This window comes from Aspergillus tanneri (assembly GCF_003426965.1).
Source record: "Aspergillus tanneri strain NIH1004 chromosome Unknown AapTan_5_pilon_pilon_pilon, whole genome shotgun sequence".
Taxonomy (NCBI): domain Eukaryota; kingdom Fungi; phylum Ascomycota; class Eurotiomycetes; order Eurotiales; family Aspergillaceae; genus Aspergillus; species Aspergillus tanneri.
The window spans coordinates 881,440-905,548 of record NW_022984632.1 but is presented as its reverse complement, the minus strand read 5'-3'; the positions used below and the strand labels follow the sequence as shown (position 1 = coordinate 905,548).

Genomic DNA, 24,109 nt, shown 5'->3' with positions numbered 1-24,109 from the left:
CGTTCTGCTCTATTATAAGCTCAGCCCGACATCTTCAGTGCGAAATTTTCTAAACAAGTCACGAGGTCCAGGAGGGAAATCATTCCATTTCAAGCCCCCTGATATAAATTCCATGAACATCAGACCCGCGATTCGGATGGAGTTCTTTTGCGCCAGAGCAGATCCCCAGTCGTGGACGACTAGTAAAATTTTGCTTACTTTTTTCTTTGGAACAACAGCGTCCATAAAAGCAGCTAAGTCTGGAATATGGTCGCGGTGGAAAGAGAGAACTATACTATTTAGGATCTAGATGGGGAAATCCTAAAAGCAGGGATGTTTAAAATTCAGAGTGGCAAGGATCACAAGGTGAGTGAAGAATAGAGAGTAATTTTACTGGGTATTTAAAAGGCCGTTGTGAGTTTAAGGCCTTCTTATATCCATCCCCTGATACAACCCAGATCAACAAGGGCATGCCATACTTAATCTACAATGGAAATTTGATAGCTTCCAGTCTTCCAGCAAGCATCAAACTGATCGCCACCTTTCATCTTCTAGCGATTATCATCACTTATAATAGCCAGGATAACGTAGTTGACTAGCTTACTGGTAACCGATTTTCGGACAGGTAGAAAATTCCGTACACAGAGCACTATTGTTTACAGATTGTGCCTCGACATGCAACATCCAGAAACAAGCCTCCTATCCTCTGCACGACTGATCTCACACCTACTTCTCATTATCCTTATCATTTTCTTTGCTTTCCTCCATTGCCATGTTTTGGTTTTTCGTTTTAGGGCCACTTGCATGGAGCTTGCGGAGCGCGCCTCACCAGTGTGACTCCGTATAGTTTCGCTACTGCCACGCACGCTCGTTCGTCGATATCCCTTCCCCTTCTAGTCTATCTTGGCATAACACTCTTTGCATCTCTTATGCACTTTCTTTCTTAATTGGAGACCGGTTTCATCTGTGCTCAGTCCTTCTTATTGCGGCGCCCTTGTCTAACATTAGCCTTTGAACTTTCTCGTTTGGAGTAACCAAAGTGAACTAGCAACTAGCAATAATCACAGATGATGTACACTTTCTCCCATCTCTGACCCAACCTTTACCCCAAGTCCATCTTCCGCAACAGGCAAGCGAAAATGAGCAGACAGCTGGGCGCAACGGCTACTCCCGCCACTCCATCGAAGCACGCCCGCCTACTTGCACAAATCTAGTCTTACTTTTTCACGACGACGCTCCTTTTCGTGCCCAAAACAATCATGAAGGAGTTGAGTTTACAGAACCTGAGGATAAAGCAGACACTCAGGTAACATGAACGGACAGTTCTGTTCTCGATAGTGTCAATTTTGCTAATTTCGTGAGGTATAATGTTCCAACTGGTGACATGGAGCGCATATTCTATTAACACACAGTGAATGGCGCTCACCAAAACAACCTCGCAAGTAAATAAAATGTGGTAAACCGCCACAGAATTTACGACATAAAGCTTTAGAGAAGGATATAATTTCCCATTAACAACTGTATCTCTTAAGAAATCTTACTCGATCTTCGTAGTACAGACCTGGCAAAAACAAGAGCCCTAGCCTATGACATGATTTCCTGAATACTGATATCCACACCTAGAGTCATTTTCAACCAAGACCGTAATCGAACAGCAGCCATACTATCAATGCCAGCCTCCATGATATGGTTCGTCCTTAGCCAAGAATACATTGCTACCGCAGCCATGCTGTCGACACCTAATTCATCCAAAGACAGCGAGACGTCCAGTTCACTGTTTGCCTTCAACCATGAATGTATCGCAATAGCAGTCATGCTATCAATTCCCAAATTGATCAGGGAATTCTTGATGCTGTTGTTCGAGTCGTTGAAGTGGTCGACTGCTTCACATCGCGTGATGGGCTCGGAGGCGGTAAGGGTACAAGTGTTCGTTTGCATTTTGATTTGTGTTTAAGAGTGGTGGTGGTGATGGTGGGTCGTATGTGGGTAGAGTAAAGTATGTGAACCCGGTTCTGCTATTTAGGAGGGAGGGAATATATGTGTTGTCTGAGTATCCTTTTTTTATCCGTCTTTCCAGCGGATGTTAGAAGAATTAACTTGGTGCTCGTCAGCCTTAATTGGAGGTCGACAGACAGCAATTTATAGAATGAAGTGCGGTGCCCATAATTAGCTTCTTGGGTCTTTCAGTATATATAAATTGTATGACTTCATTGACTTGATGTTGCGCCGTAAACGGCAATCCTATTGCTAACACCGGTAAAAAGACTGTTTAAGAGAATGTGCCTATTATCAACTCTTGATATGAGCCAATGAGCTGGAAAATGTGTATTATGATGAATCATTATTAGTATCCACTGGATTTGGTGTCATGTCTCGGATTTTGTGACGCTTGGTTCATAGTGGGGAGGTAGCAATTCGTCGCTTCAACGCCCCATCAGCACCTTAACTGATGTAACATGGAGAATATTTTCAAGGATTAAGTGAAATAGCGTGAAAATAATCCTGAAAGTAGTCTACTTCTCATGCACCGCACCATGACAGATACAAGTGAAGGTCTTGAACATACGGAAAAGTTAGGAGGTATCCGGCGCAAAACTCAACCGCTTTTCATCGAATGGGTTGGTAAACCATGGGATCCAGTTGTCGAGGGAAGGCCCAAAGCCCACACAAAGCATGCGATAATCAAATAGTCGTCACTACTTGCACCAGGGTTAAATCAGCATTCAGGTAGCCAAAAGTTTATATCGCCAATCGAACTGAGAACTTGTCCTTCCACCATTCCATGTCCAGTTAAGTCCGCCCCGACAGCAGATAAAGCTAAAGCATCCCCTTAATTAAACTCGCCTACACCCGAGCGTCGTTCACAGAGACCGCGGAAAACTTCCTACGCTGATCTATTTGCCCTATCGAAATAGCTAATTACGTCACGATCGAATGCTTGGCTGCTTTGTCATCACCCGCTCCTGTTCTTGCCCACTAAACCTTTTCTGTCTACGTAGCCCCATATCCCAACGTTGAATAGATCACGCCTCAGCATATACTTCTCTTCCATTTCATCGTTTCAGGGCGACAGCGTGTGGCAGCGCGCATCTTCCAGTACACTTACAGAAGAATAATAACCCGAATTTAGTTCAAAGGTGGCCTAGCGTATCTTGGCACCAAATCTTTGGAGAAAAGAAAATAGGTACAGTGGTGACACCAGTTTCCGGAAACTCTGTACTCGGTCGAAGCAAGAAATTGATTTATTAAATTAATAGTATCAATTCAAATATTAAGCGGCTAGCTGCCAGTATTATAGTATATTTTTCATGTACCCAAGCTTTTATATCCATGCAGGAACAAACTAGACAAGAACAATTAGAACTCTCCATACAATTCGCCGAAAGATAGAACGACTCACTCATCACACTATTCATCAATCATACTTTCTGAAGAAAAAAACCCGGAGCTCAGCTCCGTGCCACGTCCGGGAATGACGTCACCGGGATACATTCTGAAATTTCTAATTAGTATGAACTGGAACCTAAAAAACGGGAAAATAAAAAGTAAAAATAGTCCACGGAAAAAGGGGAGAGCATACTGTAGAATGATTCTTCTGGTCCAAAATAACCGATCGCTCTGAATGCGCATAGAGAGAGTTCTTCCGCGACGAGGAGGGAGTTCCCCGAGGAGAAGAGGCTCGTGAAGCGGCTTTTTTCTGAGCGATGGCGCCTCGGAGGGAGAATTTGGGCAGCGAGAGGCCCAGGTAGGGGTCGGCATGGAACATCATTTTGATATATATATATATATATATATAATTATAAAATTATAGAATATGGATTGAGAATGATAGAATTGATAGAAAATTGAGGATTGAATGATTGTTGAGGATTGAATGATTGCTTGATGAGTGACAGGTGTAGTATATATAGTACTGATGACTCCTCGGGATGGGAAGCCGAAATACAGGATTTTACGCCGGAGTGGGGCGTGTGCTCGGGTTGGGTCCCGAATGGTGGCGTGGCGATCTTACTATGACTCGATGGGGTCACGCCATGGTCTAGATTTGAGGGAATAAGAAAATATCTAAGGAAAATGGCTCATCGGGGTTGATTCCGTGATATCTCATATTGAATGGCTATGGATTCTCAATACAGTAGCCTATACAGATTGTTGACTTGAGATAGTATTAAGTTCTATTTCTATCCAAAGAAAGTACATCTCCAACTGCACTCCAGGACCGGCCATCCGATGAAGCAACAAACTCCTTCACCACGCCGTCTTTAATCCCATATGCCCGACCATCGTAGTTAGCTGCCACCGGAGTATTCCTGTCCAGGGAGTCCATTACTTTTGGTTTGTAGTTCTTCCAGTTCGTACCTTTGGCGTCAGATACATAGCAGGTGACTCCATCTTCCTTGGATATGAGGGTTCCCATGAAGCGGTTTCCCTGTTCTATTCCATTGGGATTGAAGGTGAATGCTGCCAAAGAGGCATTTGTCGCACTGAGAGGGGTATTATCTTCAGAGTTCCAGCCATCTGGATATCAATTATTAGCCGAAGACTTCTGGATAGGGATATGGATAGGATAGGATAACATACCGATTTTAGAATCAGGCCATTGACCAAATCTATACTGAGCCATATCTCTATCCTCCTGTTCGTAGAAAAGAACCAAATCCGTATGGTTCACGTCTGTGGTCGTCCACGTCTGGACCAGCCCGAGTCCTGTCCCCTCAGCAGGCTGCGAAAATGCAGGGTTCGTTGTGAAATACGACCCACTCGTCCCATTTGCAATGGTGAGTCGTCCTGACGGATCCTGATACATCACATACAGGCCCCGACAGACGGAACAGTCACTCGGCCATTGCCACAGCGACGCGAGTTGGCTGTCTCGATGGGCCTGCAGGTTCTGAGTCGTGAGCCAGTTCCCCGATGTCCATTTCGGTGCGCTGGAATTGAAACTAATCCATTCTTGGATGAAGTTCTGGTCGTCAAGGAGGTAGACTCGTAGGTCCTGTTCGTTTAGCCAGACTGATACTAACTTACGTAACAGGTGGAATGGACATACAAATGGAAATCGAGAATATGTTACACTCGCTGCAAGGGGGGTATTCGGTCTGGCGGTCGTGATATTCGATAAATAATACCACGATCGACCCGTCGAGTTCCACGCGTACTCCTGGACTTTGTGATCGCTGGATTGGAAGTATAGTCTGTGATGAGCAATTCCTTTTTCATCGTTGTAGGACACCGATGCCAAACTGGATGATATCTTGGACTTTGGACTATCAGTCTGAGTTTTCGGAGGATGGGATAATCCTGGGTCATCATTCCCCGGCTGACTCTGACTCTGATCCTGTTCCCCTCCCTGATTCTGTCCATTCTGTCCTTGAGATCCTGTACTGCTAGGACGGTTCTGTTGAGACCCAACCACACCCCCCACCACTGCACCGAGCACCACGCAGAGACAGAGACCCGCGACGAGGATCCAGAAGATGCGACGATGGAGTCCACATACACGTGCTGGGGCAATTCGCAGAGGCAGTTCCGGACTGCTGGTGATGATGGCTCGAGAGGTGGCTTCTTTGTGGGTGTCGAATTGGATCGGGTTAATTCCGGGTTCCTTGAAGGTGTCGAATTGGTTGGGATCAACTTCTAGCGTGCTGTAGGGTTCGGTAGGATGTTGGATCGTCATGTTGGTGGTGGAGGATCCTGAGTCTTATTATTCCACAAAGGATTTCATGGATTTGCGTCATTGGAATCCATTGACGATGTTGGTTGGGAAAACGTTGGAGGAGCCATTTTGGATAGTAAGGAAGAAGTGAGAAAGCGAGAAAAAAGAGCAAGCGAGAGATGCAGATCACCATTTAGGGCAGTTTCAAGTGTCGTATAGAAGACTTGGCTTGGGGGCCATTTGTAGAACCCTGTCAGGGGCCAAATTGCACTCGCCACTAGTTGTAGAGGAAGTTTAGAGATGCCTGTCTTACGTGGAGTCAATTTTTCTTACTCCATTGAATCAAGTACATATTTCGATACCTAGTATCTCACTATGATCATCAGAAATGGACGTAATATAGACAAAATGACCACTATCCGTATATAAAAGCCGATATAACTAATCCAATCGAATAAAATGCTAACTTTTCTAACCAACCCATCGTCTAGCACTGAAGAACACCCGCCCCCATGGTCCAATATCACCCCACCGACGGGCATTCGCAGGCAGCCAGCTGGCAATGCCGCCCATCACCGTCCGCTCTGGATGAGGCATGATAGCGAGCACGCGACCGTCCGCGTTGCGCACGCCGGCAATACCTTCGGGACTGCCGTTGGGGTTGAAGGGGTAGGTCGTTGTCGGCTTGAGGGCGGCGTTGTCGACAAACTGGACAGGGGCGAGACCTTCGCGGACGAACGACTGAGCCGTCATGTTGGAGGACGGCGAGAACGAGGCACGTCCTTCTCCGTGGGCCACGACAATGGGCAGTGACGAGCCGTCCATGCCGTGTAGAAAGATGCTGGGTCGCGAAGGGTCGGGGTCCGAGACGCGGACCATACAAACACGCCCTTCGTACTGTTCGCTGGCATTGCGCTCGAAGCTGGGCCAGCTCTGGGCACCCGGAATCAACTCCTTGAGACGCGAGAGGAATTGACAACCATTGCAGACCCCGAGAGCGAATGTTTCGGGACGTCCGAAGAAAGACTGGAACTCGTTCCGAGTGTTGTCGTGCAACAGCACCGACTTCGCCCATCCCTGACCGGCGCCGAGAACGTCGCCGTACGAGAAGCCACCGCAGGCGGCAAGACCGACAAAACTGGCAAGCGACACGCGTCCGGAGATGATGTCGGTCATATGCACATCAACGGCGGAAAAGCCAGCCATATTGAAGGCAAAGGCCATCTCGGCTTGGCTATTGACTCCCTGTTCACGGAGGATGGCCACACGGGGCTTGTTGCTGAAGGGGGACATTTGAGTCAGGCTCGTAAGGAACGGAAGGGTCTTTTCCTTCGGGTCGAAGGTAAGGTTCCAGGACAAACCAGGGTCGGCGTCATCAAGGATGTTGGCAAACTCCTGTTCGGCACACATGGCGTTGTCGCGCATCTTCTGCATGTGGTATGACGTCGTCGCCCAGGTTTGCTGGAGGCTGGAGCGGCTGTTACGGTACACCATGGTGTGCCCGTGGTAGATGGCAAGGTTCTGCTTGTGCCGTTCGGAAACCCGTCCGATCTTGTGGATCAGACCAGCAGGGGGGCCGCAGGTAGCGAAGCAAGACCGGAACTGGATCTCGTGTTCCTTGCGGACCTGGAACACTGCTCCCAATTCTTCAGTGAAAAGGGTCTCCACGATGCTCCTTGTGTCCGAGCTCGAGCAAATGTTGTCCAGCATGATCTCGAGGCCGCATCGTCCGGCAAACATCATCTCCGCCAGAGTGGTGAAAAGACCACCATCGGAACGGTCATGGTAAGCCAGAACAATGCCTGCCTCCTGTAGTTGCTGAGTGGCGTCAAAGAAATCCCTAAAGATTTCGACATCACGCACGTCAGGGCACGCGTCGCCAACTTGGTTGAACACCTGAGCAAAAGCGGAGCCACCCAGGGTTTTGCGGCCGAAGGAGAGGTCGACAAACATGAGAACAGTGTCACCGACATCCTCAGGGCGACGAAGTGCAGGGGTCCAGGTCTTTCGGTAGTCCGAAACAGGAGCGAAGGCCGAGATAACGAGAGACATAGGAGCGGTAACTTCCTTGGCCTCCTTGGAGGTCTCGTCGGTCCACTTCATCTTCATGGACATAGAGTCTTTCCCGACCGGAATGCTAATGCCAAGTTTAGGGCACAGGTCCATACCGATCGCTTCCACCGCTTCGTAGATAGCAGCGCCCTCACCGGGATGGCTACTGGCCGACATCCAGTTGGCGGAGAGCTTCACTCGGCTAAGACGGTCAACTAGATCGGCGGCGGCGATGTTCATCAGAGATTCTGCCACAGCCATCCGAGCCGAGGCGGCTGGGGAGATGAGAGCCAGGGTGGGCTTCTCACCCATCGCCATAGCCTCACCGGTCGTGACTCCCTGGAGAAGTGCAGTCGCCGTGACAGCAACGTCAGACACGGGCGTCTGCCACCGGCCCACCATCTGGTCGCGAGCAGTGAGACCGCCCACGGTCCTGTCACCTATGGTGATAAGGAATGACTTGGAGGCGACAGCAGGAAGAGACAGCACTCGCTTCACTGCCTCCTCAATAAGCTCGAGATGATTAGGTGCCATTGAAGGCAGATAGGTGGTCAGACTTGCGTCGACGGCGGGAAGCTTCAGCTTGCGTGAGTCCACGATCCTAGTCATCCTAGGGGGCTTTCCGAACAGCACCGATAGGGGCAGGTCAATTGGCTTCGGGTATTCCTTGGACTCTCTGTCGAGAAGGATGAGCCTCTTGTCTTCTTCCGGCAAGCCCTCTCCACGGCCAACGACGGAGAAGCCACAACGCTCACGGTGGGCGATCGCAGTGAACTTGTTCATTGATTCCTCACCAATAGCCATGACATATCGCTCCTGGGCTTCACAGCACCAAATCTGCATGGGGCTCATGCTTCGATCAGCACTATCGATCTCACGCAGTTCGAACGTGGCCCCCAGGCCGGAATCGTGGATCAACTCAGGAAGTGCGTTGGAAAGACCACCGGCACCAACGTCGTGGATAAATTTGATGGGGTTGTTATCACCCATAGCTACGCAGGCATTAATGACTTCCTGCGCCCTTCTCTGGACTTCGGCATTGCCTCGTTGTACACTAGCAAAGTCCAGGTCCGCGGACCCTTCACCAGATGTGATACTAGAAGCCGCGCCGCCACCAAGTCCGATCAGCATGGCGGGTCCACCCAGAACGACGAGGAAAGAGCCAGGCTTGACGGTTTCTGGCTTTTTGAGAGCGTGTTGAGGCCGGACGGTTCCCACACCACCGGCGATCATGATGGGTTTGTGGTAGCCACGGAATTCGGTCTGGCCATTGCCTATGTCGACCTCTGTCAGCAAGGTACGGAAATAACCCGAGATGCACGGCCGTCCGAATTCGTTGTTGTAGGCAGCACTTCCGATTGGGGCTTCCAGCATGATATCCAGGCTGCTGGCGATGTGGTTCGGCTTGCCGATATCAAGTTCCCAAGGCTGTTTCAAGTCGGGGATCAGCAGATCAGAGACGCAGTAGCCCGAAAGACCTGCCTTAGGCCTTGAGCCTCGCCCCACGGCTCCTTCATCACGAATCTCTCCACCGGAGCCGGTGGCCGCACCGGGGAAGGGGGACACAGCGGTGGGATGGTTGTGAGTCTCCACTTTGGCCAGGAAATGGACCAGTTCCTTCGTGTGATTCCACTCTCCAGTGAAAGAGTCTGGCGACCAGAAAGCAGCTTCACCCCCCTCCAGAACAGCGGCATTGTCACTGTATGCGCTAACAGTATAGTCCGGGTGCCTCTTGTGTGTATTCCGGATCATCGAGAACAGACTGTTTGGCATCTGCTTCCCGTCAATGACCCACGAAGCATTGAACTGCTTATGACGACAATGTTCCGAGTTGACCTGAGCGAACATGAACAGTTCGACATCGGTAGGATCGCGAGCAAGAGGGCCGTTCGGACCATAGGCCTCTGCAAGGTAATCAATCTCAGATTCCTCCAGGGCTAATCCTAGTCGTTTGTTTGCCTCCTGCAGGACTTCCTTGGGGGATTTATCACTGCTGCGGAGAGGTACTGTCTCGAGAGGGAGGGGACTATGCTCGGAGAACATCAAATGCAAATCGGGTTCGTCCTTGCTGATAATCTGCGTCATCCGGTCGTGCAAAGTATCCTGGAATCCCAACTTATATTCGGCAGAGTCTGTGCGTAGGCACGAAATCTTCAAGCCCCGCTCAATGCGCTTCACATACTTGCGCAAACCGCAGACATGGGAGATGCCCGTAGCCTGGGTACTCCAAGGAGAAATGGTGCCGGTCCGAGGAAAGATGTAAAAGACATCAAAGTCTCCATCCTCTGCACTGAAGGATTCGGGAATGTCCGTGATGTCACCATAGTGCAGCAGCTGCTTCAAAACAGCTTGCTGGGGTTCTTCCAATGTTTGAGACGTATGGACATAGTGGACCCATTGGGCCCGAACATCCTGTGCACCGATGCTCGCAGCAACTGCATGGCCGCGCGAATGAGAGAACGCGACTGAGCCCGGAATGGCCAGGTAGGCAGAATTGGCGGTCATCGTAGGGTCGTGGCAAGGAATTCTGCAGGTGGGGTGAATCGAATGAGTCAACTCCTCGAGCGGAGGAAGAGGAGACGGGATACGTCAAATAAGCGATACGAGGTAGAATCAAACTCTCTGTAGAGAGGTGTCTAGCGACACACCTCCAAGATGGGGTTTGACTGGACGTTTAGGAGCACCACGACGGGCGTTGGAACTGCTCGAAAAGCGTCGTGGAAATCTTTCATTCCTCTTCTACGAGGCGTACCCCGCGCTAGTCCACTTCCGGCTTATCACGGCTTATCAGTCACGTGGACTCTGGCATCGGTGAAATGTAATTCCGCTGTAATGCCTCAGGCTTCTTCGTAAAGGAGATCACAATTGTTGCTGTCTTCATAACAGTAGTACCATATCTAGAGGAATGGAAGAGAAATATGACATCTACTAGCACGTACCACTCCAACAGTCTGCACAATCGAAGTCAGCCTAGCCCACCGGAGACATATTGGATACTTTGACTAAGACAACAACCTAGAAGACTTAAATGCATACCAGCGAATCCCATCATTCGAACGACAATCGCCAAATTGTGGGGCATGGATGAATCGTGGATCTGCTGATGTGGCATGCAGACTCCGATTCGCCGAATGTCAGTTGCTCTTTCTTCCAAGTTTTGGGTGGGATTTTATAAATGCGGAGGTATCTTGCCCCTCACCGTTCACTATGCTACATTAGCATTAACACTAATATCTCAACATTAACAACACATCAGCATCATCAACATCATCATCATCATCATCTATTCTGCGAAACCTCGATTTATATGTAGTAAGTAGCCCATGGTTATGAATCGAGGTACTTATCCCTTCTCTCTTATCTAATCTATATCGAAGTTGTTACCTTCTAGTGCCATCATGCTAGACAATTACTATGATCTTGGCTCATATCGTCGTGCGGTGACGACCGACTCCCCAGATGCTCAGCTCTGGTTCAATCGGGGGCTATTGTGGGCCTATTCCTTTAACCATGAGGAGTCGACTCGTTGCTTTGAGAAGGCCACCTCATACGACCCAAATTGCGCCATGGCATTTTGGGGCGTAGCCTACGCCTGCGGTCCAAATTACAACAAATCTTGGGCCCGGTTTGATAAGAAAGATTTAGAAAGTACTGTTACGAAAGCAAATGCTGCACTAGCTCGTGCCCTGAACCTCGCTGAGGAAGCTTCCCCGGTGGAACGGGCGGTGATCAACGCCCTTGTCGCGAGATTCCCGGCTGGCGAGATCCCTAGTGACCTTAGGAAGCTGGATGACGCCTATGTCGATGCTATGCGCCCAGTCTATGCGGCTTATTCTGAAGATCAAGACGTGGCGACCTTGTTCGTTGATGCGCTCATGTGTCGTCGATCCCGGGCGCTCTGGAACGTCGATACAGGTGAGCCCAGCGATTATTGCACAGTCGAAGCCCGTACCGTTCTGGAGTCAGCGTTGGCAAAACCGGATGGCTACGAGCATCCGGCACTCTGTCATCTATACATCCACCTTATGGAAATGTCACCCGTGCCCGAGTTGGCCTTGCTCGCAGCCGACCGATTGCGACAGCTTGTCCCGGAGGCCTCCCATATGCTGCACATGGGGACACACATTGACCTTGCGTGCGGAGACTATCGCCGCGTTATTGCATCAAATAGCGACGCAATGGCAGCTGATGATAAGTATTTTGCACTTGAAGGGGGATCCACCCTCTACACCGCATATCGCGCACACAATATCTACACAAAGGTGTATGGTGCCATCATGTGTGGCCGCTTTAAGGACGCAATTTCCGCTGCGAAACGACTTTGGGAGATCTTAGATGTTAAGACTTTGTCAATTACAAGTCCTCCGATGGCCGACTGGACGGAGAGCCAACTTGGCGTCTTGCCGCATGTGTTGGTCCGATTCGGTCGTTGGGACGATATTCTTCGTCTGGAGCTGCCTACCGACCAGAAGTTATACTGTTCCACAACGGCAATGATGCTATACGCGCGTGGCGTCGCCTTCAGCGTGCTTGGTCGCATTGAAGAGGCAGAGCGTACGATGTCCGAATTCGAAGCTGTACGCGCGAGAGTCCCAATCTCCCGTCTCAATAGCTTGCCCAGCAGAGAGGTCGATGTCCTGAAAGTTGCGGCTGCTATGCTCAAAGGCGAGCTTGAATATCGCAAGGGGAATCTTAAGGTGGCGTTCTCAACGTTACGGGAAGCTGTCCAGTTGGAGGAGGCAATCCCATTTTGCGATCCGCCAGCATGGATGCAGCCCGTTCGCCACGCCCTTGGTGCGCTCTTACTTGAACAGAACCGAATCGAGGAGGCCGAAGAAGTTTACCGAGAAGATCTTGGTCTTAGTGACACTTATCCACGCGTCCGTGCCCATTTCAACAATATTTGGGCCCTCCATGGGTTGTACGAGTGCTTCATACGGTCTGGTAAGCACAAGGAGGCTTTGCTTCTTCGCAGTCAGCGTGACTTTGCACTTGCCTCTGCTGACACAGCTATCACGGCTTCTTGTTACTGTCGATTATCGACTGGGGATAATATCACGGCCTGTTGTTCTACATCTGCAAAGTCCACTTTATGAAGTATGAGCGTGTCAGGTTAGCTCAGACATTGATGTATCATAGACCACTAGTATATTAGATGGATGGAAAATGTCAAGGCAGTACTCCTATTTGAAGCCCAATTGGGTTAAGTAGCTTGTATAATATTTATATGATATCTATGCAGAACAAATTATGCGAATGATGAAAAAGAGCATCAGAGAACTTTCTTGGACTCCCCTGGAGTAAGCCAGCACACCTTGTCACCCACACCTTCTCCGTCCAACACTGGTTTCAGCGCGGGTCCCAGCTGCGTAAAATGACCCCACGATTCAAAGTGCATCGGAATCAAAACATCTGCTTTGAGCTGGCGAAAGAGGTTGGCACCCTGCTTCCCATCCATAGTGATCTGCAACGACCCACTGGGAAGAGGGGCGTGGGCACTTCCAAAATTCATGATCGCCACAACGACATGCCACTTCTCTGGAATCTTGCTCAACTCCTCAATATAGACCGTATCACCAGAGAAATAGATCGCATTAGGGCGTCCATCGGGACTCAGACCAAATTCCTCCGCTTCCAGAATAAACCCCGTACACTCCCCTCCAGGAAGATGCTGGCATGGGGTACCGGTGACTTGAAACTTCTTTCCGCCGAGGACAAGCGGGACTGTTTCCCAGGGCTTAAGACCTCGGACTCCCGGACGAGGTGCAAGGCTTTTAGCTCCGTTGACCGTAGTCAGGACGTGACGGCCATCGAGAAGACGGCGGCCAAGTTCGTCCAGGTTGTCCGGGTGGTCTTCGTGACTCAGCAGAATTGCATCAATAGGCGGGAGATTTTCCAGGCCCATCGCTGGGGTGTCTTTGTTCTTGAGTACAGCGACTCCCACGTCCCATTCTGTGCCGGCAGGCGAGAAGAACGGATCCGTGAGGAATGTTACACTGTCGATACTGAGGATAGCAGTTGCAGTGCCGATATGGGTCATCGTAAGTGAACTTTTAAAGGTCGAAGGGGCCATATTTGATGATTGATATGTTGAGGAATGCTGTAAATATTGAACAGTTCTTTTTGAGCTTGCTCAATGCTTGGACTGGAGGAAATGTGCTCGTGCTGTAGTGCTGCTATCTTGGAATGCTCATTTTCCACACCTTATTTATACCTCTCCAGATTCCATAGATGGATTTGTCCAAACTCAGAATCGGTTTGACTAATGATTATGAATCAATCCATTGACCGAGTTTATCATACTGAAGATACTGTGTGCATGGCTTGTATATAGACGTCATGTGCCATCCTCCAATTCTTGGCGGGATAAGATACCTAAAAAGGTTAGGCAAATCTCAAGAGGGCGCTTGCACAGAAGCTCCACCATGACTCATCAAATGACACTAACTTTTTTCAGGCACAAATTCCGCCAAGAGCGCCGGCTGAGTATGAGGGATTCACTTTTATCATCCTCGCAGCCAACCAACATGGGCTGCTCGCAAATTATGGTGCTCTCATGAATCGTCTATCTAAGTTAATTGTTTTTCGCTGGTTGGCACACCTTGAGGTTCATGGTTGGGGTGTCAATCTCTTCGTTTTCGACCTAGTGCGATGAAAGTCAAGCAAAGCTCTGTGTGCCAAACTTGTAGAACACGAAAGCTAGGGGTAGGGGCTAGATTGTGTCTTATTCGCCTAAGCATAGAACTGATCTCTCGCAGTGTGATGGAAAGCTCCCGGGATGCAGCCAATGTGTTCTTTCTGGCCGGGTCTGCGATGGCTATCGAACGAACTGGACATTTGTGACCCAGTATGGACCAACTCAATACGTTGCTCCCGGCAAGAAGAAAAACCAAAGAGTATGTACTCGAAAGAAGGAGGGGCAGTTGGCTCTGGCGTCTCATCTTTCTGAGGGCCCGTGCCATGGGACAAATCGTGCCCCTGAAGGCAGATTTGGGATAGTCATGCCACTTCCCCGACTCTATCCTGTCCAGTCTAATAATGTTGACATTATTGAATTGGCCATCCAGAGTTTCATACCTGGCAATGAACGAAGTGTCATGTATAGTTTATCAGATCACGAGAAATCCCGAATTTGCGGCTCCTGGATGGAGACGCTACCTGGCCTTCAGAACCAGGCTACTGCTGATTCTGTACTCTCAAGAGCGATTAAAGCGCTGGGCGCCTCGATTGTATGTCAGACAAAGCAGCAGGGCAAGATCAGTTCCAACTGCTCACAGACTTACTATGCCGCTATTCGAGCCGTGAGAAAAAGCTTTACAACCGCCCTTCCTCAGGCCGACCTAATAGCGGCCGTCATGTGTCTCACCTTGGTGGAGGTAAGGCCTCAGCCAGCATTAGGAACTGGAATAGGTCGCTGATCTGGAGCAGGTAATGGTCCCAGAGTCTGCTGTAGCATTGGAAGCCCATGTCAAGGGAGCCGGGCTTTTACTTTTGGCATACGGACCGGAATCATGTCAGTGTGGTGTGCTGCATAAGCTGTTTGTGGGATTTCGCCCACTTTTGGTATGTAATCATGGCACTCCTAATATTTCAACCCACTGACAGAGGCTATCTCTATCAGACAATGGAAGCATTCCGACACCGTCAACCCATATTTTTATCCTCTCAAGCTTGGATCGATGTTCCGTTTTCGATATACAACCCCTCGCCTATGCAAAGCCTTCTCAACGAAGCTGTCATAATCCCGTCACTCTTGCAGCAAATTGACGCCCTCCTAGATACCCCGTGCTTAACGCAGATATCAGAAGTTACTGAAACGATTCGTTCCATCATTGACGTATTGACCAGACTTGAGAAATGGGACATGAATCTACGATATCAAAGCGACAAACCCTGCTACTGGACCCAAGGAACGACACCCAAGACCCAAGATCCTCTACTCTGGTATCCCAATATTACGATGGCCAACGTCTTTACGCATCTATGGACTTTCCGTATTATCTGTCTCTGTGAGCTGATGAGGTTATCCCTATTTTTCCCCGGCATAGCTCTCGAGGAACTATCGCGACTTAGTGGATTGGAAATTTCCAATACTGTTGACCAGATTGCAACACTAGCTACTCAGATCTGTATGAGCATGGAGTACCTGATGCAAGACGAGATGAAGCTGTTCGGGCCCGCGTCCACCTTCTTTCCGTTGCAGGTGGCGCACGAGAAGCTTCGAACATACGGACCAAACTACCAGGGATATGTCACCTATGTTGAAGAGATTGTGCTTCGACTAGTTCAGAAAGGGCTTCGATCTGCATCGATTCTCATATTTGGCCATAATACTTGGAACAACAGAGGGTAAATTGACTGTCATTACGGGCTTTCAATGTTGGTGATATTCAGTCTAATTTAAATGTCTTACAAAAGATCCCAAGACCAGAATACCCTACAGATATAAATCCCAGGCCCTTGTCCTCCAGCTCTTAACAATAAAAGGCACTCCTTCCCGTTCTGGATATATGTCTCGAAGAAACATCTTATCAAGCACAGCGCTATGCTCTGGGCTAATCTTGGCGCTAGGCTTTGATATGCCCCTGCCCAAGAGTAATCACTTCACTCATCTATTACTATATTGACAATTGTCAGGCAGAAGTACTATAATAATGGATTACGCGGGATGTAGGTCTACCAGGACCTGAGGGATGTGTAAACAACGTCATTCATTAATATGCAACCAAAATGCTAGGTGACTCTTGAGCCATGAAAGGCGACTGTACAAAAAGCACTCTAGATCCAGCCTGGTTTACTGCTATGTGTGCAGTAATGGCTATAACTTTGATGTATACCATCTATAGTCCTATTTCAATAACCCAGTCTGTCTGTCACAAAACATGCTTCAGTGGCTTCTGCAACTCCGGCACAGTCGATAGTCCATCAGCATGCACGCGGCTCTTCGCATCATACAGGGGCTCTGCCGAGACGGTGGCCTGGATGCGACGTCCAAAATACTCAATCTCGACAGGCTCACCATCGACCACCGCTCCAGGCAGCCAAGCATAGGCGATGGGCTTGCGTAGAGTGAACCCGAACGCAGCGCTGGTGACGTAACCGACCGGCTGGCCGCGGCGGTAAACGGGCTCCTTGCCCATAACCATAGACCGGCCATCATCGACGGCCAGACAGCGTAGTCGGCACGCGGGAGGTTTTTCGGAGCAACGCATCAGTGCTGCTTTGCCGACGTAGTCGCGTTTGTTCGCCGCGATAGCGAACTCCACCCCTGCTTCAAGGGGGTTGTGCTCGCTCGTCATGTCGACGCCGCTGGTACGGGAGCCCGTCTCCAGCCGTAAAGCGTTGAAGGCGCTGCGGCCCGCGGGGATGAGCCCGTGTGGTTGGCCGGCCTGCCACAGGGCGTCCCATAGATGGGTACCGTACTCGGCGCTCGTCTGGATCTCCCAGCCTAGTTCACCTACATACGACTTGCGCAGCACCATCACGGGGATACCGGCGATGGTGGCCCGCTTGACGCCGAAGTAGGGCAGACCCTTGTTGGAGAAGTCATCGGTGCTGACATCGCGGATCACGTCGCGCGCGCGAGGACCCCAGAGGCCGATGCAGCAGGTGCTGCCGGTGATGTCACGCACCTGCACCCATTGGGTCGGGGTACGCTGGCTATGATAGCGCGCTTCTCGTGAGAGATAGTCCAGATCTATGGCAGTGTTCGCACCCACCTGGAACAAGTCTGTTTCCAGATGGGCGACGAACAAATCGCTGCGGATGCCGCCATGGTCGTCCAGCAGCAAGGCGTAAGTAATGGAGCCGGGTGGTGTTGTGACATCTCCAGTGGTCAAGCGCTGCAGTAGATGCACTGCGCCGGGACCGCCCACCTCAAAGCGGTGGAACGAGGTCATGTCGTACATTGCAACGGCAGTGCGGGTCTTCCACGCCTCGACAGCAGCGATGGGCGAGTAGTATCGCGAAGACCATGCATCGCGCTGGACCGGCCGCCACTGCTCCGGGAGCGACTGCAGTAGTTTTGCGTTGACTTCGTACCAGAAGGGACGCTCCCAGCCGCCGGTTTCTAGGAAGAAAGCGCCCAGCTGGCGCTGTTGCGCATAGAAGGGACTGGTGCGCAGATTGCGGGGCGATTCTCGTGGCTGGAGTGGGTGCAGGATGTCGTAGATCTCGACGAAATTCTGCTGTGAGGTCTCTTCGACGTAGGCCCGGCTCAGCTGCACCTCCTCGAAGCGAGCCAGCTGGCACTCAGTGACATCGATGGTGGAATGGCCTGTCGTGAGCAGCTCCGCCACAGCGCGCGCAACACCCGCCGAGTGCGTCACCCAGACGGCCTCTGCCACGTAGAAGCCTTCCAAGTTGGGCGCAGGTCCAACCAACGGACCGCCATCTGGAGTGAACGAGAAAATGCCGTTGAAGCCGTCGGCGATTTGCGTTTCCCGCAGCGCCGGCAGCAGCAGCTGCGACTGCTCCCAGGCGGGAACAAAGTCCTCACGCGTGAATTCCAAACGAGAGGGCATGTTCAGCTCGTCGACATGTTTCGGAGTGTGACCCAAGGAAGCAGCCACGACAGGCATCGGCCGATGGCCATAGTAACCGATGCCGTAGTGGTCTCCATGCTCACGGTAGTAGAGGTCCTGGTCTTGGTGACGCAGGATGGGCAGGCTGGCGTTTCGACCATTGGGTAGAGCGTTGACGGCACGGCCTGCGAGTGCCGACACGGACGTTGTCTTGACATACTGATGGGCCAGCGGCAGCAAAGGGATCTCTACGCCGGCCATTTTACCGACCTCGACGCCCCAGAAACCAGCGCAGGAGATGACCAAATCGGCGGGGATAGAGCCGTCCGGGGTAATGACGCCAGTGACGCGGCGGCCAGTGCGCTCGATACCGGTGACAGGAGTATGCTCCATATATCGCACACCAGCGACACGAGTGCGCTCAATGAGCAACTGGGTCGCACGAGCCGCGAGAGCTAGTCCGTCACTGGGAACATACAAACCGCCGAGCACCATATCCCGATTAAGATGGGGATACATAGCCAGGCATTCGTCAATGCCGACAAGACGCGATTCAATGCCCCAGGAGGAGGCATAGCCATGTTTGCGATGAAGATCCTGCAGTCTGGCGGACGTAGTAGCTACCTCGAGACTACCCAGAGTGTTGAAGCAGCTTTGGCCGTCGTGGATCAGCGACCGTAACTTCTCGACAGTGTAGCGCGCCAGCTGGGTCATGGTCTTGGAGGCATTTGTCTGGAAGACCAGCCCGGGGGCATGCGAGGTGGAACCGCCAGGAAGATGCAAGGGACCTTGCTCGACGACGGTGATGTCGGAATACCCGCGCGAGACCAGCTCGTCGGCCAGGTTGGCGCCGACGATGCCGGCGCCGATGATGACGAGACGGGGGGACATGGCTCGAGTATCTATGTGATCATTAGGAAGATCTAGGATGTATGGATAGGATGGCATATATAAATAGATGGGATGGATGTTGCGAGGGTGTATGGTGGAAGACTGGATATGGTTGGGCGGTCCACACCTTGCGGAGGGATGAAATTGCCATTCTGGGGAAAAGCGTGCATATCTATTTTTGTAACTCTGATATTTCCACCGATCGTTATAAAAGTCATATGAACCTCTCTTTATTTTAGTGCTTAAACCCTGATCTAAGACATCAGTCTAGATCGTAAATCCGTCTGCCCATATGGATTGACGTCAATATCTCCCCTCACCCAGAACATCCTGCATCTACCACTACGATATAGTTCGATTGCCAGGATAGAAGCCACTAGAATAGTATCAATACGCAGGGAATATATATATTAGGAAAAATTAAAACTAAAACTAAATACATAATTTCATCATATCTAGTTAAAGATATCAGTACTTAATTGCTTTGAAGACAAAAATAGCCCAGTACATGGAGATAAAATCCAAACTCATTATGAATCATTATCAATCTGAAATACCAAACTAACGCTATCTAGATCATTAATAAATTAGAATGCCAATGTCTCTCCCGCAGTCTGACATGCCATGCCTCCACAGCAACCGTCGGTCTCGCGCGCCGCCGTCAGGCACGAATCCCCCGTGGCGGTCTGGCTCTCGCTGGTCAGCTGGGCACAGAAGTCCAGATCCTCCTTGCTGGTCTGCGCCGTGGCCGGCACCGACTGCCGTGCGGGCCAGATCTCGTGCCCCTCCTCCTGTTCGCGGCGGTGGTGCTGCTGGACGATGTCGCGCACCGCCGCTTGGAAGTACAGCGGACCCTTCTCCATGCGAGGGTGCAGCTCGCCGTTGACAAACACCCCCGTGTTCAGGTTCTTCTGGGTGTGCACGCAGAGGTACTTGTCCTCGGACATGATGCGCTTGTACATCTGGTTGATCAGCTGGAAGTCCTCTTCGCTGGAGGAGACGTTGCGGTAGACCTCGTAGCGCATAACGCAGGTGGTGGGACCCGTGGGCACGAAGCGCTGCATAAAGAAGAAATGAGGCGACACGGTCATGGACGCATTGGGGAAGTAGTAAGTGCTGGCAATCTTGAGCCCGCGGGCAATCTGCTCGGGGGTGCTGTGTGCGAAGTGGATGATGCTACCGTCTTTCGTGTCCACTGAGTACGAGCTGATGTCCGCTAGCGATGGGATATCTGGATGGGTGGTGGCACAGTGGTAGCATTCGTTGTAGTTGTCTGCCAGAATCTTCCAGTTGTATTCGCCCTCCATCTCCCAAGTGTGATCGAACTTATAGTCTGCCCAGTTCACATCGGCGAACCGAGACTGGATGTCGATGTCGTGGAAGTCATCCTCCCAGGAGATCTCGGGCTGAGCGTTGCTGTCCAGATTCACCCAAATGAAGCCGTTGCGGTCGATGTGGACATGGATGGGCAGGAGACCGTTCTTGCTCTTGTCAAACCCCTCCAGTTCCTGATACCCGGGGGCCTTGGCCAGCTTGCCGTTGAGTCCGTACGACCAGCCGTGGTATTTGCAGGAGAAGATGCGCGCGGTGCCACCCTCCTCCGTCACCACGGGGAAGGCACGGTGGCGACAGACATTGTGGAAGGCGTGGATCTGGCCCTCGCGGTCACGCACCAGGATGAAGGCGTAACCCGCGATGTCATACTTCAGCCAGTCGCCCGAGTTGGGCAGTCGCAGCTGGTGTGTGGTCAACAGCCACTTCCTGCAGAAGATGGCTCGCCGCTCCAGCTCGTACATCTCCCGCGAGGTGTACCACGAAGCTGGCAGAGCTCGCATTGGGTTGTTCCCCTGGGACGTGGTCTCCGCCGGGACCTTTCCCAAACCGAAGTAGTTCTTGAGCATGGAGGCCATGATGGCACAAGAGATATATAATTCTATAGAGAAGGGAAGAGAGTCTTGATGGTTGATATGTATGGATGGGATTCACGGTACCCTATATAGTCTTCTAGGTTGCCATGGATCGAGAGACTGGATTCCTCAGAACCATCAGGAACAATCAAGGAGTCCCATGATTGATATGGTTTCCCAGAACAGGCAACATTTCCAAGGACGATTGAGGAAACGATGCCCATCTCGCTATTTTTAGTGTATATACACACATACTTCGAGTTATCTCCTGAAATCCGGTTCTGACATGGAGATTTGGATTGAGCAGACGTCGCACTGCTTGCAAGGAATTCTTGTGTCTATCGTCCTTCCTCGTCAGTCAGGAGGCCATGTAGACTATCTATTCTGGGTAATCTCACCCCCTATCTAGACTCCTAGAGATCTCTCCGCCCCACATAGAGACGGTTCTCTAGTGCACAGCAGGTCTGGACTGTTCCATTGTCTCTCCAGGGGTGGATGGGTCGCGCATACCGGAGTGTTTACCTTATCATGGGACACCAGAGTAGCCCTAGCATTGGTTATTCCGATGAACGACACGATAGCAGGATGGATAGGATTACCTGACATGCACATTGATGGATGAAAGAACCACGGACTAGAACGGCGAAGGAGCCGAAAGAATGGAAATGCCAAGAGATGAACCGAGGAAGCCATGCCCCGATTAGGCAGTCCGGTCCCTACTCCCACTTACATCTCTCTTTCTTTCCTTTCTTCCATCTATCTATTCAGTCGTCCATTGATTCATTTCCATCTATCCCTTCATTCCTATGGACGGTATCTCATCCTACACTCGGTCCACTCGATTATGAACTCTCCCGGTGACAATTACGCCATCCACAAAGTCTCTGTAAAACGCGCCCGTCAGGCCTGCGGTCCCTGTCGGTAGGTGCTGTCCAATCCGTCAGTCCATAGTTAGAATGAAATGGCAATCAATGCTGACTCGGGCAGACGCAAGAAAGCGCGCTGTCCCGGGGAGAAGCCGACATGTTCGCTGTGTCAGAGGTTAGGACAACGTTGTACCTACGGGTCAACGGTCAGTACCGGACGCACTGGCGATGAGTCAAGAGAGGTGTGGTCACTACCTCCCTTCGTAGGAACTTAAGACTACTATTTTAAGGTGATGGTGTTGATGACGATCGATGGCAGGTGGATGTGACGGCGCAGCGGTTTCAACGTCTAGAGAAGAGACTGGATAGAATGACTCGCCTTCTACAGTACGTTGGATAATGATTCTACGGCGATGACTCGGGATTAATGATTGGCGTAGGGAGAGCCTGCCTCGAGCCAACGCGACGGGTGGGAATCCAGTACGATCTGGCTGTGAGGGTCTTCCCCCCGACTTTGTTAAATCCCAGGTGGATCTCTATCTCACCTTCTTTCACGACCAGCCTTATTGTGTGTTCTCTCGTGACTGGTTGCAGAGCAGAGCAGACTCTCTGCCTCCGGAGATCGCATTCCCCTTAGTAGCCCTGACGTCTCGTTTATCGCTAGGCGCAAGTGAAGATTTTGGTAGCCATGTCCCACCGCCGAACCCAGCCAGCCAGGCCTGGGAGATCCTGTCTAATCTGCATCGGGACGGCAAAGTAGGCCTTTCTTTTCTGCAGGGCACCTGTCTAATGGCCCAGTTGGACTTCGCCGACGGTCGTGCCCACCGAGCATACGCCTCCTGTGCCTTGGGTCTGCGAACGCTGCAGTCGGCCGGGCTAAACAAGGATCTATATACTGAATCCCTGGAACGTAACGAAGCTGAAGAAAGACGACGCATTACCTGGGCTTTCTTCATGCTAGACCGCACGTACAATGCATCGCGGAACTACTCCTTGTGTCTAGCGGACAAGCACTTCACCCTGCCTTTCCCTTGTCCCAATCCTGACGACTCTCCTCCGGGGTCGTCCCCCGACCGGCTAGAGAAACCGGGTGAGAAAGCCAACGGCAGCATTCTCGCCTGTCTCCTGCGCCTGTACTCCCTATGGGGCAAAGCCACTGAATATGTCTTCGAGCCCGTCGAGAAAGACACCCTTCCTCTGTGGCAGGCCGGATCCGCTTTCGCGGTCTTGGAGTCGGAGTGGTTGCAGTTCGAGACTCATTTCCCTGATGCGCACCGGTATCTCAACGTTGAGGCGCAACTGCACTCTCGCTCCGAGTCCGAGTCCCGAGCCTACCTGTCCTCCTGGCTCTGCGTGCAGTTTCTCTTCCACTCCATCCAGTGTCTTATGCACCATCCCTTCAATATCATGAACAAGCTGAGACAGGTGTCTGGCAACCTATCGTCAACGTTTCTGCAGAAATCCTTCGAGACCTCCCTGCTCCACTCGCGTTGGATCGCTCGCCTGATCAAGGAGATGTGCCAAACGGATACTCGACCGTATGACCCGTTTCTCGCCTATCTCGCGGCCATTGCCGCCACCATCCAGCTCGAGCATACTGTCAGCAACAATCCGCACGTCGCCAGACTGGTGAGTAAAGAATTCCAGATCCTAGTCGACTTCATGACTAAGGTGTCCGCGCACTGGGAAAATATTCGGGTTTTGGTATGTATGTCCTGGCCTTGACCGTTACATGTCTGATGATAAGTGTAGGTGGATCGGGTCAGAGAATTGGCCGCTCGACGTCGAAACTATGGATCTCTCTATTACAATCAGGACGGATATTCTGGAGCGCTACCGAGCATGCCGACGCCGGCCAATATCCCCAAGATGTCCGCCGAAGACGAGGCCCTCATGTGGGATATCCTTGACATTAGTTCGTCAGTCAGCCCGGCCACAATGACGCAACTTGGGGAGTTGATACCCCGGCAAATGGGTGCCGGTGGCTCACATTCTCCCGAGCCGTCACTGGCTCTCGTATCTCAGGGACGAGATCAAAACGGAGACGCAAGAGGGGTGTTGCTTCCGGATCTGTCTGCAGCAGAGATGCCGCTGCTTGATACCGAGGATGTTGTGGTGGAATGGCCATTCCCAAGTCGCAGTGGGAGTGATGGATTCGGGGACGCCATCCCTGACATTCCTGGCTGGATGATGCTGGACGAGATGGCTGAGCATCTGTGAACGGACCGAATTCAC

The 24,109-nt window shown here is 51.2% G+C and overlaps 9 protein-coding genes across 9 annotated transcripts; 3 read left to right on the top strand and 6 right to left on the bottom strand.

The window, feature by feature from the left end:
* Positions 1 to 1,563: 1,563 nt before the first annotated feature.
* On the bottom strand, positions 1,564 to 1,917 carry ATNIH1004_009735 (acyl carrier protein; the record flags this gene model as incomplete). Its single annotated transcript, XM_033574317.1, has 1 exon — positions 1,564 to 1,917. One exon carries the CDS (start codon positions 1,915 to 1,917, stop codon positions 1,564 to 1,566), a length of 354 nt encoding a protein of 117 aa, XP_033422335.1.
* A 2,089-nt stretch (positions 1,918 to 4,006) lies between these two features.
* ATNIH1004_009734 (uncharacterized protein) lies at positions 4,007 to 5,656 on the bottom strand (the record flags this gene model as incomplete). The annotated part of the gene is made up of 4 exons (XM_033574316.1): positions 4,007 to 4,018; positions 4,178 to 4,497; positions 4,561 to 4,975; positions 5,030 to 5,656. 4 exons carry the CDS (start codon positions 5,654 to 5,656, stop codon positions 4,007 to 4,009), a joined length of 1,374 nt encoding a protein of 457 aa, XP_033422334.1.
* Positions 5,657 to 6,106: 450 nt separating this feature from the next.
* On the bottom strand, positions 6,107 to 10,192 carry ATNIH1004_009733 (phosphoribosylformylglycinamidine synthase; the record flags this gene model as incomplete). The annotated part of the gene is made up of 1 exon (XM_033574315.1): positions 6,107 to 10,192. One exon carries the CDS (start codon positions 10,190 to 10,192, stop codon positions 6,107 to 6,109), a length of 4,086 nt encoding a protein of 1,361 aa, XP_033422333.1.
* Positions 10,193 to 11,085: 893 nt separating this feature from the next.
* On the top strand, positions 11,086 to 12,783 carry ATNIH1004_009732 (uncharacterized protein; the record flags this gene model as incomplete). The annotated part of the gene is made up of 1 exon (XM_033574314.1): positions 11,086 to 12,783. The coding sequence occupies one exon, from the start codon at positions 11,086 to 11,088 to the stop codon at positions 12,781 to 12,783; it is 1,698 nt and encodes a 565-aa protein (XP_033422332.1).
* Positions 12,784 to 12,959: 176 nt separating this feature from the next.
* ATNIH1004_009731 (MBL fold metallo-hydrolase) lies at positions 12,960 to 13,727 on the bottom strand (the record flags this gene model as incomplete). Its single annotated transcript, XM_033574313.1, has 1 exon — positions 12,960 to 13,727. The coding sequence occupies one exon, from the start codon at positions 13,725 to 13,727 to the stop codon at positions 12,960 to 12,962; it is 768 nt and encodes a 255-aa protein (XP_033422331.1).
* A 961-nt stretch (positions 13,728 to 14,688) lies between these two features.
* ATNIH1004_009730 (uncharacterized protein) lies at positions 14,689 to 16,040 on the top strand (the record flags this gene model as incomplete). The annotated part of the gene is made up of 3 exons (XM_033574312.1): positions 14,689 to 15,063; positions 15,116 to 15,250; positions 15,309 to 16,040. 3 exons carry the CDS (start codon positions 14,689 to 14,691, stop codon positions 16,038 to 16,040), a joined length of 1,242 nt encoding a protein of 413 aa, XP_033422330.1.
* A 520-nt stretch (positions 16,041 to 16,560) lies between these two features.
* On the bottom strand, positions 16,561 to 19,101 carry ATNIH1004_009729 (GcvT family protein; the record flags this gene model as incomplete). Its single annotated transcript, XM_033574311.1, has 1 exon — positions 16,561 to 19,101. The coding sequence occupies one exon, from the start codon at positions 19,099 to 19,101 to the stop codon at positions 16,561 to 16,563; it is 2,541 nt and encodes an 846-aa protein (XP_033422329.1).
* A 587-nt stretch (positions 19,102 to 19,688) lies between these two features.
* ATNIH1004_009728 (aromatic ring-hydroxylating oxygenase subunit alpha) lies at positions 19,689 to 21,011 on the bottom strand (the record flags this gene model as incomplete). Its single annotated transcript, XM_033574310.1, has 1 exon — positions 19,689 to 21,011. The coding sequence occupies one exon, from the start codon at positions 21,009 to 21,011 to the stop codon at positions 19,689 to 19,691; it is 1,323 nt and encodes a 440-aa protein (XP_033422328.1).
* Positions 21,012 to 21,852: 841 nt separating this feature from the next.
* ATNIH1004_009727 (Zn(II)2Cys6 transcription factor) lies at positions 21,853 to 24,094 on the top strand (the record flags this gene model as incomplete). Its single annotated transcript, XM_033574309.1, has 5 exons — positions 21,853 to 21,929; positions 21,996 to 22,137; positions 22,194 to 22,261; positions 22,315 to 23,578; positions 23,627 to 24,094. The coding sequence occupies 5 exons, from the start codon at positions 21,853 to 21,855 to the stop codon at positions 24,092 to 24,094; spliced, it is 2,019 nt and encodes a 672-aa protein (XP_033422327.1).
* Positions 24,095 to 24,109: the final 15 nt, after the last annotated feature.